Raw genomic sequence first — 15,845 nt, forward strand, 5'->3', positions numbered from 1 at the left:
CTGCAACTGGGCTTGAACTCAAGAGTCTCCACCTTTTACCTTTCACTTGGCTTTTTCACTCAAGGCTAGAGCTCTATCACTTGAACCACAGCCCCACTTCTGGCTTTTTGCTGGTTAATTGGAGAGATGAGTTTCTCAATTTTGTTTGCCAGGATGGCTTCAAACCATGATCCTCAGATCTCAGCGTCCTGAGAAGCTAGATGTGAGCCACTAGTGCCTGGCTCAGATATTGGCTTTTGATCACCCATAACAAACTTAAACCTTGTAGGTCTCAGTTTACCTAGAAATGAAATAGGAGAACATCTCATAAAGTTGTCATGAGGATTCAGTTAGATGTCAAATGTTTGTCACAGTGTCTGGCACAAGGGCAAGCCCTCAGTAAATATTAATTATTGGTTGTTTTTTTCATAGCTGAAAACCAAATTCAGAGCCTTGCACTTACCATGCAAGAGCTCTTTCACTGAGCTAAATCCCTATCCCCCTATATCCTGTTCTAGTGATTACAGTACCCAACAGATAGGTAAACAGGAAGGAGTGAGTAGTATCACCTTTTCCTGCATCTAAAAGAGAATTCTTAGCATGACCTGAATGAAGTGCTCATACAGAGCACCTCAGATCTGGGCAGTAAATACAACTCACTGTTGCATCCCCCTCCACCCCCTCTTCCTATCTTACTAGTCAAGCTTGGGCATGCTTACTGGTCTTCTACAGGTCCACACCTGGCTTCCATACCTCCCATAACTAGACTTTTAGACAATGTGTGAAGATCCTGACATAGCCATGGCTGAAAAACTTTGAAATGCCATTTATAAAGATTCACTGTGATTAGTGAAAACATCAGAAATTGATCACTTTTAACAATTCTCTGCTCAAAGATATTTTTCTTCAGGTTATACTTTGATGTTAATATTCACACTTAAATATATTTTTTTCTGAAGATTCATTTGAAAATGTTTGCCAAATTCCCACCTAACTACATATTAAACTTTGAAAATGTCTTAACATGTACAGACTAATAAAAATGTTATTTTTAATAACTTTTAGCTTAACCTTATCATTTCAGAAATTACAGGCAATGTTGCAGAGACTTGGCTTAATTAGATTCTCTCTCTCTCTCTCTCTCTCTCTCTCTCTCTCTCTCTCTCTCTTTCTCTCACTATCTCTGTAGATGTGCCTACAAGCTACATTTTATATATGTATGTGTGCATGCATATATAACATGTATTAATATGTACATGCAGATTGTATATTTAAAGTATAAACCTGTATAAATCTCTAAAGCAAAATTACAATGTACATTTACTTATATTTAAAAATCTATCAACTTACTTCTGTATGCTTATATACATATATTTGTGTATACGTGTACACATATACTCACACATATAGAGAGAGAAGGAAGAGAGAGAGATGTTATATTTATGTTTTTGTATTCTGTTTATTACTCCAGAAAGCAGAGGTAAGCGTGACTAATTTTTCTGTTCTCTTGCTGCCCTCTGGTGGCCAGCCCACATTCACAGCCAACGCATTACACAGAGAAAGGCGGAAAAAACTGGAAGGATTTGTTTTCTTTGGATTGCTAGATTGGGTGTGTGAAAAACACATAAATCACAGTTGTTTCTTCAAAGAGTTTCTTGTTGGCATACTCAGATCCATAACATTGCTGCAACACTGGTTGGATTTTTTTCTGTTTGGAAAAAGAGCTTGGGTACCGGCCCTAAACTCTTACACTTGTCTCATGTGTGCTTTCCACACATATCTTGTTAACTACACTGCCTAGATTGGGTCATTTGTCTTTTTTATTGCTCTTGAGACCACTGTATTGGAGCTAGAAACCAGTGAGCCATCCTTCTCAGATTTATATTTGTGTTCAGTGCTTTGTTTAATTTTTGTGTGGTATTGGGGATGTAACCCTGGGGCTCAAACATGCTAGAAAAGTACTATATAAGTGAGCTATGCCACTATGCAGCATTCAAGGAAGTTCTCACAAATTCTGCGTTTAGAACAACTCAGCTTTCTCTGACCAGTTTACCAGATGAGCAACCTTCAACCATCTGCCTGCAGCAAAGCATTCAGTTTCCAGTTCCCTCACCAAGGATCCTAACCACCCATGTTTAAAAACATGAATAAAATCCAAACCAGGTACCAGTGGCTCACACTTATAATCCTAGCTACTCAGGAGGTGACAGATCCAAGGATTATGGTTCAAAGCCAGGGTAGGCAGGAAAGTCTTTGAAAACTTTATCACCAATCAACTATCAAAAAAGCTGGAAGTAGAATTGTTGCTCAAGTGGTAGTGAGCTAGTCTTGAATGAAAAAGCTCAGGGACAGTGGCCAGGCCCTGAGTTCAAGCCCCAAGGACACACACACACACACACACACACACACACACACACACTTTAAATCTATTTTAATGTATACTCACAATAGATTTTCTAATTGTCTTGAAATTAATTATCCCCTAGAAAACCATACTTAAGACAGTAAGACAATATATTAGATGATTTCAAACCAATTACTCGACTAATAAATAAGAATAATTGGGCTGGAGGCATAGCTCCCTTATATAGTGCTTTTCTAGCATGTGTGAGCCCCAGGGTTACATCCCCAATACCACACAAAAATTAAACAAATCACTGAACACAAATATAAGTCTGAGAAGGAGGGCTCACTGGTTTCTAGCTCCAATACAGTGGTCTCAAGAGCAATAAAAGAGACAAATGACCCAAACTAGACAGTGTAGTTAACAAGATATGTGTGCAAAGCACACATGAGACAAGTGTAAGAGTTTAGGGCCGGTACCCAAGCTCTTTTACAAACTAGCTGGGAAGAACTATAGGGCTGGTCTGAGGTCAAAGTGAGTGGGCAGGCAGTTAGAGAAATACAAATTTGTTACTGCTCCTGCAGCACTGGAGCAAAAAAAGATTATGTAAAATGAAGAGACTGAACCAAAAGGTTTTTAAAACCCCTTTGTAGTCATCATAATCAAATGGATCTGTCCCATATACTGTCCCCTCCCCTAGGAAAATAACATGCTGTCCTCAACACTAAATGGCTAAGAATGGCCTTCACAGTTGACCTTAGTCTTTTCCTGTAATTCCCAGCAGTTCCTCAAAACAAAATGTTCAGCAAACAGAAATCAATCTTCTGTCAGTCTCAATTACCAGCTTTGGATTCAGGCACTCTGATACATACTGCTCTATGAGCTGGAAAGAGGTAGAAGTTTGGGGTAATTTGCCATGCTATGATAGAGAATCAGTGGAGAGATAATCCTCCTCCTCCCTACCTTACCTACTCTACAGTTGAAAAATAATTTAAGGGATATGATTTAATTTGTCTTAAAAATAGATTCAGGAGCCGGGCGCTGTGGCTCACGCCTGTAATCCTAGCTACTCAGGAGGCTGAGATCTGAGGATCCCAGTTCAAAGCCAGCCCAGGAAACCACCAGAAAACCAGAAGTGGTGCTGTAGCTCAAGTGGTAGAGTGCTCACCTTGAGCTGAAGAGCTGAGGGATAGCGCCCAGGCCCAGAGTTCAAGCCCCACAACCGACCAAAAAAAGATTCAGGGATAAAATCCTTTCTGTATCAACTCTGATAAATTTCAATTTTAGCCAGGTACCTGTGCCTCATGCCTGTAATCCTAGCTACTGAGGAAGCTGAGATGTAAGGATTATAATTCGAAGCCAGCCTGGGGGTGAAATCAGAGAGATGCTTATATCCAATTAACTATGCAAAAGCAAGAGGCAGAGCTGTGCCTCAAGTAGTAGAGTGCCAGTCTTGAGTGAAAGAGCTAAAAGGACAGTACCTACGCTCTGAGTTCAAGCCCCAGTACCAGTTCTACCACACAAAAATATTTACACACTTTAGTTACTCTTAAAAGACAGAGTAAAAGAAGACAGACAGAGAAACCTGAACCTGTGTGTCTAAGCCCTTTTCTATTAAGCAGCAAGTGTAAATGGACAAAAAACACATTACTGAAATTATAATATATCAACTGAAAAATCATATTCCATTAAGTGAACAACTTGGCCAGAACATATAATCCTTGAGACCTGCTCCCACATATATTATGTCTACAGCCATTCTGCAAGGTTACACCTACATATGACCCAGAATTTCTGGAACAATCTCACCTACACATCATTTCGCTCTTTTTCAACAAAGGCAATTTGATAAATGTGTAATAGATTGGGACTCCATTTCAGATCTCCATGTAAGATGTTTCACAGAAAATAAACTCGTAACTGGGAAAAAGATCCTTGGTTACTGTGTTGTTGTTTGGAAACATGGGCAGAGTACATCTGTGGTATCACAAAAAGGTCAGAACTGCAATCAACTGAACATGTTTTTACAGGTTACCAGGGTGTGATCATTTTACCCTCCAGCTAAGCAGGTTCTTAGAAATAACCTCCTGTGGAATTCTGGGCAGAACAGGTAAGCAGCACTTACAAATACCCTTGAACTCATGCCATAGACTGTGCATTGGGATCCTGATCAAAAGCATAGTATAAGGCAAGTGCTAGTGGCTCACATCTGTAGCTCACATCTAGCTACTCAGGAGGCTGAGATCTGAGATTAAGGTTCAAAGCCAGCCTGAGTAGAAAGGTCTGTGAAACTTTTATCTTCAATTAACCACCAAAAAGCTGGAAATGGAGTTGTGGTTCAATTGCCTTGAGCAAACAAGCCAAGTGAGAGTGTAAGGCTCTAAGTTCAAGCCGCAGTACTAGCATGCATACATGTATACACACACACACACTCACACACACTCACACACACAGATCATAGTAGTAGAATCACTTTTAGGAACCAGAATAGTATTAAGGTCAATCACAGATCTTAAAAAAAAAACAAAAAACTAAAGCAAGCATTTTATCTTTTATAGAATATAAACAAGAAAATCCATTTTGTTAGACTAATAACAGACTAAACATGCCAATGTCCTTCTTTTATATACTCATAACTGAATGAGAACATTTAAGATGTCATGAATCATGAAGGGCTGAAAAGCTTTCTGGACTCCACACTGCCTTCAGGATAAGGACCAAACTACTTAGCCAAGCAAGCAAGAATCATGAGCTGACAAGCAAATGTCAGGATTGGAAGATAAAAAAACAAGTCTGCTCTGCAAGGATCTCTGCATAACCCTTGCCTCCAAGTTCTTAGACCTTTGAAACTCCAATAACCATTATCTGCACTTGCTTCAAGTGGACATTTTGGAGAACTCAACCAGGGCCTTGAGGTATCCAGTGTATATGTGAACTGCATGATTGCTCATCCTGTTTACTTAGACAAGTCACTAATTTCTCTGTGCCTCCATTGCTTCTTATGTGAAACACAAAGGTAATGTACAAACAGCATAAAATGCCCCTGAGAATGTCTGGCATCAATTGAAGGTTTATGAATAAATTAATATAATGATAAAGAGATTCCTATTGTTACAAACTCAATTCTCTGGGACAAATGCCACTAATAATACAAGATGGTCCTTTAGAATGTTTATATCCAGATTTTTTGTGTATGTGCTGATATTAAGGCTTGAACTTGGGGCCTAGGTGCTGTCCACAAGCTCAAGGCTAATGCTCTAACACTTCAGCCACACTTCTACCTCTTTGTGGTAAATTGGAGACAGGAGTCTCACAGATTTTCCTGTCCCAGTTGGCTTCAAACCATGATCTTCAGATTTTGGCCTCCTGAGTAGCTATTGTAACAGGTGTCTCATCCTCTCTATGCTGAATATTCAATTTAATGAGCATGGTATATCTTGCAATGTGCCTAGGTACATTTCCTTTAATCTCATCAACATTCTGTAGTTTTTAACATATGCATCCTACTAATGTTTTGTTAGGCTTACATTTAAGCATTTCATTTGTTTGGGGAGTTTGTAAATAGAATTGTATTGGGGCTTGAACTTAGGGCCTGGATGCTGTTCCTTTCGCTTTTCTACTCAAGGTTGGTGCTCTACTACTTGAGCCATAGCTCTACTTTGGCCTCTTGCTAGTTAACTGGAGATAAGTCTCATGGAATTCCCTGCCCAGGCTAGTTTCAAACCCCAATCCAAAGATCCCAACCTCCTACATGTAGCTACTATTACAGGTATGAGCCTCCATGTCTGCTTTAGAATTGCATTTTTAATTTCCATTTCCATAGGAACATTGGAGTACTTCCAATGTTGATAATCTTATTACTTATGAGTCTTGTAGAATTTTTATACAATATTTGGGTTTTTTAGTAGACAACTATGTTGTGCAAATAGATAGTTATACTTTGCTAATCTCTATGCATGTTATGAACTGCATATTTTTTACGTGTGTTCCCCAAGGCTCATACTTTGGAAGCATAGCTCTCAGCAATGTGCTTAGGTAGTGAAATCTTTAAAATGTGGATTCTAGCTGGATAGATAGTAAAGTCATTGAGGTGCTGCGCTCAGAAGGAATAATTTTTGTGTTGTGTGATACTGGACCTTATACTCAGAGCTTGGGCATTCTCTCTTAGCTTGTTCACTCAAGGCTGGTGCTCTACCACTTGAGACACACTTCTGCTTCTGGCATTTTGATGGTTAATTGGAGATAAAAGTATGTCAGAGTTTTCTGCCTGGGCTAGCTTCAAACTGTGATCCTCAGATCTTAGCCTCCTGAGTAGATTGGATTAAAGCATGAACCACTGGAGCCCAGTTCAACTATTATCTTTTTAATGTCTATAACAACAGTAATGATAGCATCTTATATTTCTTAAATTGACTGTTTATGTCCTCTCTGAGGTTTTTGAAATTTTTCTTTGCCAATCTTACTGAAAGCTTAGTCAATGTGATTGATCTTTGTACACAGACCTTTGATTGACTTTACTGCTTAATCTAGTTTTGATTCTGAGAATTTTGGCTTTATTATTTACTTATTATTTCCTTCTTCCTGCTTGCTTTATATTTACTTTGTTCATCTTATTCCAAGCTCTTGAAGTGGCATTTTAGATTGCTGACTTCAAACCTTTGTTTTTTGTCCGATATAATCATTTAATCCTATAAATTTCCTTCCCATCAGTGCTTAAGCTGTGCCCCATAAGTGTTCACACATTGTTCTTTGCACTGTCATTCAGTTCAATGGAATTCTGTATTTATCCTCTAACTTCTTTCTTTTTTCATAAATTATTCAGGAAGTGTGTTTTAGCATTCAAGTGTGTACAGAGTTTTCCTGTTGCCCTTTTGTTCTTGATTTCTAACATATGCAAATCAGTAAATACCATATATCACATAAATAGAATCAAGGATGAAACCCCTCGCATCATTTCAATAGATCCAGAAAGAGCATTTTATCATATTCACTATCTCTTCATAATTTCATTGTGATCAGAAAAAGTATGCTGCATGATTTCAATTATATTAAATGTTTTGAGGTTTGTTTTATGGTCCAGAATATGGTCTATCTTTGTATGTGGTATATAAGAACTTGAAAACAATGTATATCCTGCAGTTTGGATGGAGAGCACTATAAATGTTTATTAGGCAGGGAGAGTGACAGAGGGGGTGAGATTGATTGGCATATGGTATGAACATGAGGAGATATAACAGTGAAATCCTCCCCTGTGTATTTAGTAGAAGCTGAAAGAGAAAGAGAAAGAGAGAGACAGAGACAGAGACAGAGACAGAGACAGAGACAGAGACAGAGACAGAGAACATCTATTAGAGCTCATCCTATTTGTTGATGGTGTTCTTGAATTCTTTTATTTTGTGTGTGTGTTAGTCCTGGGGTTCAATTCATGGCCTAGACACTGTTTTCCAGCTTTTTTGATCAAGTTTATTGCTCTACCACTTGAGCCACAGCTACACTTCCAGTTTTTGGGTGGTTACTTGAAGATCGAAATCTTATAAACTATTCTGCTCAGGCTAGAGTGGAACCTCGATTCTCAGATCTCAGCTTCCTTAGTAGCTAGGATTATAGGTGTGGGCCACTAGCACCCAGTTAGTTTTTCCTTTATACACATAGAGAAACACATTATAATTTTTGCGTTAGCCGCTACATGTAATTGGAAAAACTCCAAAGAAGAAATTGTATTAAATCTGTCCATAACTTTGCTGTCTGTAGTTGTTTCTCTCTGCTGGTATTCCAAGAATCCTTCTTTGATTACACCCTCTCTATTTAGAGAACTTCATTTAGCCTTTCCTTCATGGTAGGTCTGCTAAGGACAAATATATTTTAACTTTGGACTATTTGTGTTGCATAACTTGTTTCATCTTAAAGTCCACTAACTCTTTGCTCTGTCCTCTCCATTCTTCTGCTGAACCTGTATGTTGATTTTTTTTTTTAAATTTCACTGGTGCATTTTTACTTCTATAGTTTCCATATGGCTTTATTCTTTTTACCATATCTATGACTATGCTGGCATTTTTTCATTTTTGCATTTATTTCAAATGTATTACTAATTGCTCATTAAAGCATTGTTTTTTAGTAGTTGCTTTAATATTCTTGTAAGATAATTACTATGTCATCCTGGTGTTGTTTTTGGATGGTATTTGCTCATTCATTTTGAGACTGGCCTGCTTCTTAATGAATGATTTTCAAGTAAAGTCTACCCATGGGGGGCATATGTGAGTCTGATTCTCATTTCGGCCATCTATTAGAGCAAGCTTCTTCTGACAACTGTCCCCACAGCCCAGAGGGAGCACTGACTCCATTCCACCTAGGATGGGTACAAAGCTCAATTTCCTACTTGGCCTCTGAATGGAGACAAAACTTCTGTCCCCATTTGGCTTTTTCTGACAGCAATCCAGAGGAAGTTCAAGTGCCTCTCTGCAAACCAAGTAGGCAAAGATAGAGGTCTAACCTTCCCAAGTGGTCATTGCTAGCATGGATGGGAGTTGGACTGATTTTTTTTCTGTAAAATTTGGCTGGAGTACAGAGGTTATTATCTAAAAGTTCTCTTTGTTGTTAAGCTGTCCCTCTCCAAGCCCTTTGGCTAGAGACAGGATGCTTTTATGGGAAGATTTATTTTTGTATGCAATAACTGATATTTTTAGAATGTTACTGGCTACAGTAACTAGTCTGGGGGATATGAGACAAAAATATAACCCAGATGATTTGTGACAATATCATCAATTGGGTCTCAACGTTTCTAGTCAGTCTGCTATATTTTCTCTGTATTTCACTCTTCTTTTGTATACAGGGGAAGAAGAAGAAAAAATGTCTATTTTAGTATTCTGGAAGTAAATATCTTTCTTCATTATTTATTTATTTATTTTTCATTGATTTATATACAGGGGTTTGAACTTGTACTTGTTAGGCCACTTAGGCCATGCTTCCAGTCCTGTTTATTAGTTATTCTCGATAGGGTCTTACTTTCCATTCTGGGAAACACATCTACCATGAGACACCTACTTGAGAAGAGCCATCATTATAGGGATGATAAGTGAGCACCTCTGGGTCCATCTTCCTTCCTTGGAGAAGGATTCTTTTTTTTAATTCCCCCCTCCACCCTCCCACCCCCCAGCCTCCCCCACGCCAAAGTTGTAAAGTTCATTTTTCGACATAAGGTCTTGTATATCTCATTGTTGCAATGGGTCCACCTGTATCCCTATTTAAACAAGATTTTCCCTTCCCCTCTACAAATTATACCAACATCAAATACAGTGAAAACAGGGGTTATATTGCGGGGGGAAAGACATACAAAGCAACAAAGAAATCATCTTATAAATATGTTAGAAACAATAGCAAGAAAGAAAAACCATTTTTACAGCTACATAGTACTCCATTTCGTAAATGTACCACAATTAATGCACCTAGTCATCTATGCATAGGTATTTAGGTTGCTTATAGTATTTAGCAATCACAAATAATGTTGCAATATATTTTTGGTAAAATAGAAATAAACTTTAATTTTAAAAAGTCCTATTTATGCCCCCAGTGATCTAATTTGCTGCTTTAATTAAATATGGAAGTTCAACGCTTCTTTTTCAGATTAGATCCTCACTTAGTCTCACCTATGTCACTAAATAACAAAGTAATCCTTCTAATTGCTCAAATCAAAAAAGCCCTATTTTTCTCAAACATATCAGATATGATTTGTCAGCAAATTTATTGGCTCTGCTTTTAGAATATAATTAGGATCTACATTTAGGCTGCCTCATGCTTGAAATCCTAGTTACCCAGGAGGCCAAGACTTAAGGATTGAAATTCAAAGCCAGTCTGGGCTAGAAAGTTTGTAAGACCATTATCTGCAATTAACTAGCAAAAAGCCAAAAGTGGAACTCTGGCTCAAGCCTTGAGAGAGAAAGCCAAGTGAAACTGTGAAGTCCTAAGTTCAAATCTCAGTACCAGCACGCACACACACACACACACACACACACACACACACACACACACACACACTCACTCACTCACTCACTCACTCACTCACTCACTCACTCACTCACAATGGTTTTGTTAGAGCATAACCACATCTGCTTGTCCATGTGGTTAAAATGATTAATACATGGTTGCTTCAGAAAAAGTTCAGTGATCCCTGCTTTAGTTCCATACAACCAATAACTCATATCTTCTAGAAATCTCAAGACTGAGCTTATTTTCATATCCCCAAAATATTCCCATTCCATATTTCTTACATTACCAATTCCATTCATTCCTTTAGCCAAATAAGATGTCCAGCATTCAGAAATGTCCCTCCACTATGTCTTCCATTTGTGTTGTTGTCACCCTGGACACCTAGCTCACACTACTTAGTTCCTGTTCAGATAACAGCATCAACTCTCTTGTTTTCTGTGATCCATCCTTTAGTGTAAGCAATATAACATCTTCTGAATGTAAATCTGACTAAAGTACTACTTTACTTTTAAACAACATTATCCTGGCACCTGATTCACACTGGGCCATCAGGTTGAAATTTGATTTTCCTGATTTCTTTTTGGCTACCTTCAGCATCCATAGTGGTTCATTTTTAAGTGTCAACCTGACTGCATAACAGAATACCTAGAAGCATTCTTTTGGAGGGTGTGTGTGTGTGTGTGTGTGTGTGTGTGTGTGTGTGTGTGTGTGTGTGTGTGTGTGTGTGTGTGTGTGTGTGTGTGTGTGTGTGTGTTTCCAGAAGAGGTGTGTGTGTGTGTGTGTTTCCAGAAGAGGTGTGTGTGTGTTTCCAGAAGAGGTGTGTGTGTGTGTGTGTGTGTGTGTGTGTGTGTGTGTGTGTGTGTGTGTGTGTGTGTGTGTGTGTTTCCAGAAGAGGTTGCATGCAACTCTGAGCAGAAAAGGTGATAGAGATCTGCCTCAGTGGGCAGAACCATCCAATCAGCTGGGACCAATTTGTCTCTCACAGCTGGAGAAGAATTTGCTTCTGCTGCACTGGCCATCAGGACTCCTGACTCACTATCTTTTGGAGTCCAGGACCACACCAAGGTGTCACCCCATTTCGACTCACTTCATTCTCAAGCTTTCTGCCTCAGACAAGTTACAGCATTGACTTCTCTAATTCTGAGGCCTCTAGACCTGACTAGACTAATGGCGCCACACTACTACTATTCCAGGCTCTTCAGTCTGTAGATGGCCTCTCCTGGAACATTACAGCTGCCATTATGCAGCAAGCCAATTCCCTTAAACTTAAGTCCTTTCTCATCCTCCCCCTCCCTTCTTCTTTCTCTTCCTCATTCTCTCTCCCTCTGTCTCTGCCTTTCTTCCTCTCTACTATTGTTTCTGTCTCTCTACAAAACTCTAATATAATTACTAATAGAAGTCATACTTCTTTACAATTATCTTTATTAATAATCCCAAAGTACCATGTATACACACAACAATGTCATTGGATCAAAAATGACTGGCAGATTCCAGAAGTACTTTGACTCTTCACTAGGTTAAATTGGATTTAAATCTCAGTACTTGTTAAAATTTTTTAATTGAAGCCAAGTACTGGTGGCTCAAGCCTGTAATTGTAGCTGCTCAATGTAAGGTCTGCCCCAGACCTGTGCAGATGCCTCCCTACCTCTTGGCTAAGTATCTGTTACGTAGGTAACTGGAACATCTGGAAGCAGTCACCTCCCCCTCCAAGGTCACATCCTGGGCCATCCTCAGTCACACCTCCCATCAGACAAGAGGAGACCATCTGGATCCAGTGTGGCCATACCTTTCCCCACCTGGCTATACCTCTTCAGGTCCCTGGCCTAGATAAGTCCTGGCCCAGGGATGGTTTGCCCCTTTCGGCCTTGCCTCTCCACCACGCATGGTGGGGGCAGAAATTCGGTAAATAAACTTCTTTTCCTGCCTGAATACCACATGGTATTCTCTTCATCGGCTACCTAATGAAACCTACCTATTTAATATACCTTATAGTGAGGAAACTGAGATCTGAGGATTGTGGTTTTAAGCCAGCTTGGGCAGGAAAGTCCATGAGAATCTTATCTCCAATTAACCACCCAAAAGCTGGTAGTGGAGCTGTGGTTCAAGTGATAGTTCACCAGCCTTAAGAGGAAAAGCCAACCAAGAATGTGAGACCCAGTACCAGCACACACAAAAAAGGAAAAGGACAGATAAACCTTTTCTCCCCTAAAGTTTCATTATAAGTACAGCAATTTTCCATATATCATTTTCCTCTGCTTACATGGCTGTCTCCATACTACATTGCTAGCTCCTTAAAAGCATACAATACTTCTTCTGTAGCGTCTCCAACATTTACTATTGTGCCTGCTAATAAAGTAGATGTTCAAGCAATAACTGCTTAATGTATGAAATTCCCAGGATCAGAATTACTCTTAAATATCCTGGTGTTTAAATGGGATATTTTTTCATGATCAACTTGAGCCAAAGAAGAAGCCATAATCTCAAAGACAGCAGGCAAGTATGAACTGTTTGGTGAGTAGTGGCAAAACCAGGAAATACATACCTTGCCAAAGTGCTCAATTAGGATTTCCACCACAATGTTCTGAAATTTGATGTTCATCATAGCAGCCACAGTGTCCTCCTGAGCTCTCATCAAAGTGGGCCCAAAGATCACCCCCATGTTGGAAGGGGTCATGAGATTTTCTTTGCTGTGTTCACACACACTGCCAAATGAGAAAGAAAAGATTAATCAGATTTGCATCCAGATTGTAACCAATACTGTTAGGCACTGAGGCAGGCAAGAAAATCTAAAAACTGGAAGGAAAGGGAAGTATATAGAGAAAGAAAAGCTGGGGCTGGGGGTTTAGCCCAGCGGAAGGGTGCCTGCCCGGCGCGTGCAAGGCCCTGGGTTCAGTCCTCAGCCCTGGAAAAAAAAAAGAAAGAAAAGAAAAGCTTACAGTGGAAATACCTAGCAAAAATCTCAAGGAAATATAACCTTAGAAGCCAAAGTGACATGTAGTAAACTTACCTAGAGACTGGAAAAGGCCGGTAGGGATTAGGGAAAAACAAAAGGGCAACCAGAGGGCATTCTAAGTAAGAGAAAGGGCTCATCCAAAAGATGGCTCAGCACAAGGAGAGAAGGCCGCCAGGCTCTACAGTCAGGAATGAGGCTCCTTCCCCACTCCACCCTGCTAGGTAGGCCTGGGAGAACATCCCTTCCCCCCTTCCTCCTCACCTGCCAGTAATCACCTGACTCAATCACCTGACTGTGAGTCAAGAAAGGATCCCAGGCTCTGAGGTTACTTCCTTATCTGTTGGGGTCAGTTCCTAAACTGCCTGGGTCATGCCTCCCTTGGACAGTGAGAGATTCCCCAGGCTCTGAGATCACTTCTACATCCGCTGTGGTCCTGCCTCCTGCCTTTTTCTACATTATCTGGCTCAACACAAGTCCCCTCCTCTTTTTCCCTTTTTTCTTTCTCTTCAATCTCCGCGTGCCTCCATCTCATACCAGCAATTTGCTCTCCCCCAGAATAAGCTCTTCTCTGCCTGAGATATGTAGCAGTTTCCTTTCCAAGGAACCTTATACACACCCAGCCCCCCACCCACGCCCCAGTAGAAGGAACTGTGAAAGAGCAGAAGGGGTCCAAAAGATCTTCCCTTTATTATCTTCTTCCTTTCACAGATGAAAATGACAGACAAAGGACAGGGACCTACTTGAAGTTACTTTCAATTAGCTGAAGAACAAATTCTGTAATCTCAGGTTGTCTGATCCCTAGTGGCTCTCCTAGCTGAAATTCTCTTTAGTGGCTGAAAATTCTCTTTAGTGTCTGATTGTCACTTGCAGGATGAGAATGCTCTTCGACAGGGCAGTTCAGGCCTTCTGTAACCCACCTTCTTTTTCTAATCCTTATGTACAGTCTAGGCTTTGACAGTGATCTGGGTTCAAATCCTAACACTGCCACTTAAGCAGCTGTGCAAGTAGGGAGTGTTAAGTCCCTCTCACTTAAACTGAGCTTCAGTTTTCTCAGTTGTGTAAATAATAGCTCCTCCAGAGAGATGTCGAATAGAGCTAACTTCCTGATACTCTGGAAATTAAATACCTTCCCAAAGTCCTCCATTCTAGGCACTACTAACCATTGACATATGCGCTGCTTTAGAACAAGGTTTTCTGTCTCAGCCAGACCTCCATATCTGAACAGACCTCTGGGATGTCCTACTCCCCTGCCCTCCATGGGAAGAATGTCTATTTATCCTTGGAGATTCACATGAACTGACATCTTCAGGGAAACCACAGTCCACTGTCCTCATCTGAATTGACACCACTGGCAAGCCAAGTACAAGTGCAATTTTCCACTAGGTAGGAAACAACTTTCAAGTGGGTTCCTGACAGACAGCAGGTACTAATTAATTATATACAAAGGAATTGAACTCTTCTAATGCTCTTTGAAAACAGTACTGGAGGCAGCTAAGAGCAAGGCATGTACTCTTTGGTCAGTTGGACCGTGAGGGGTAGAGAAGGAGGCCAGCTGCCCACTCAAAACATTCATTTTTCAAATACACCAGGCCAAGGCCTTCAAGAGACTAACACATCAAAATGCAAGTTCTTGACACTAAGTGGATAATTGAGAGATGGGGACAGAATCCTTAGAGAAATTTTAATAAACTTGGTTAATCCCTTGACAAAGGCTGGGTGCCATTCAGATGGTAATGAGCTGTAATCATTCAAACTCTTAGTTGGGGCAACGCAGCCACCATGTACCTCCCAACACTTTAAATACCTCTGCAATTAATCTTTATTTCTTCTCCTGACATATGCCCCCCCAACCCCCCCCCACCCTGCCCTGCTATTGAAATGGAAAAGTGTCAATGTGCTGCCACCCAGTGATATGGGATGGGGGAACCATCAGTGACAAAAAAACAAAGGGCACTGGTTCATCTCTTTGTGTGTGCATCTGAGAAGTCAGGGTTTTTTTCTAGTCTGTCAGGCGTTCATAGGATCTTCCCAAGGACAAAAAGCACCCACAGTGAAACCCTTTTGTAAGTCTGTTTATGAATATATGGCAGGACAGGGGTGCACACAAATATTTGATTGTCTCCAAGTCATACAGTCATCCCATCTCATCTTACCATTTCCTTACCTGGTTCCTCTTTTCAAACCAAAGTTTCATGGAAATGGAGGTGGGACGCCTGTACTGGGGCTTGAACTCAGGGCCTGAGTGCTTTCCCATAGCTTTTTTTGCTCAAAGTTCTCTGAAGCTCCACTTCAGACTTTTTGCCAGTTAATTGATTCTCATAAACTTTCTTGCCATGATCCTCATATCTCAGCCTGAGCAGCTAGGATTACAGCCATGAGCAACCAGCTCTAATGTGAGCCACTTTAAGCTAAAGCTATGCTGTAATTCTCTGGGAAGGTTCCTGATATTTTACTTAGGAAATTTCCCCCTTGATCTCCTAATGAGACTTGAGGAGATTTCTTTGTATCTCACATCATAATACTTTTTTGCATGTGGTGGTTGGAATCAAACCCAGGACTTCATTCATACTAAATAATAATCACTCT

General features: G+C 40.2%; 1 protein-coding gene across 6 annotated transcripts in view; it reads right to left on the minus strand.

Annotated features, from left to right (window-relative positions):
* Ophn1 (oligophrenin 1) overlaps positions 1-15,845 on the minus strand; it is a 323,759-nt gene that overhangs the window by 63,675 nt on the left and 244,239 nt on the right. For all 6 annotated transcript variants that reach the window (XM_070040238.1, XM_070040239.1, XM_070040237.1 and 3 more), the window contains one exon: positions 12,849-13,008. In XM_070040238.1, coding sequence (XP_069896339.1) covers positions 12,849-13,008 — 160 coding nt within the window. The remainder of the gene's footprint in view (positions 1-12,848; positions 13,009-15,845) is intronic.

This window comes from Dipodomys merriami, unplaced genomic scaffold, assembly GCF_024711535.1.
Source record: "Dipodomys merriami isolate MVZ:Mamm:240054 unplaced genomic scaffold, mDipMer1.0.p SCAF_3, whole genome shotgun sequence".
NCBI classification, from domain to species: Eukaryota; Metazoa; Chordata; class Mammalia; order Rodentia; family Heteromyidae; genus Dipodomys; species Dipodomys merriami.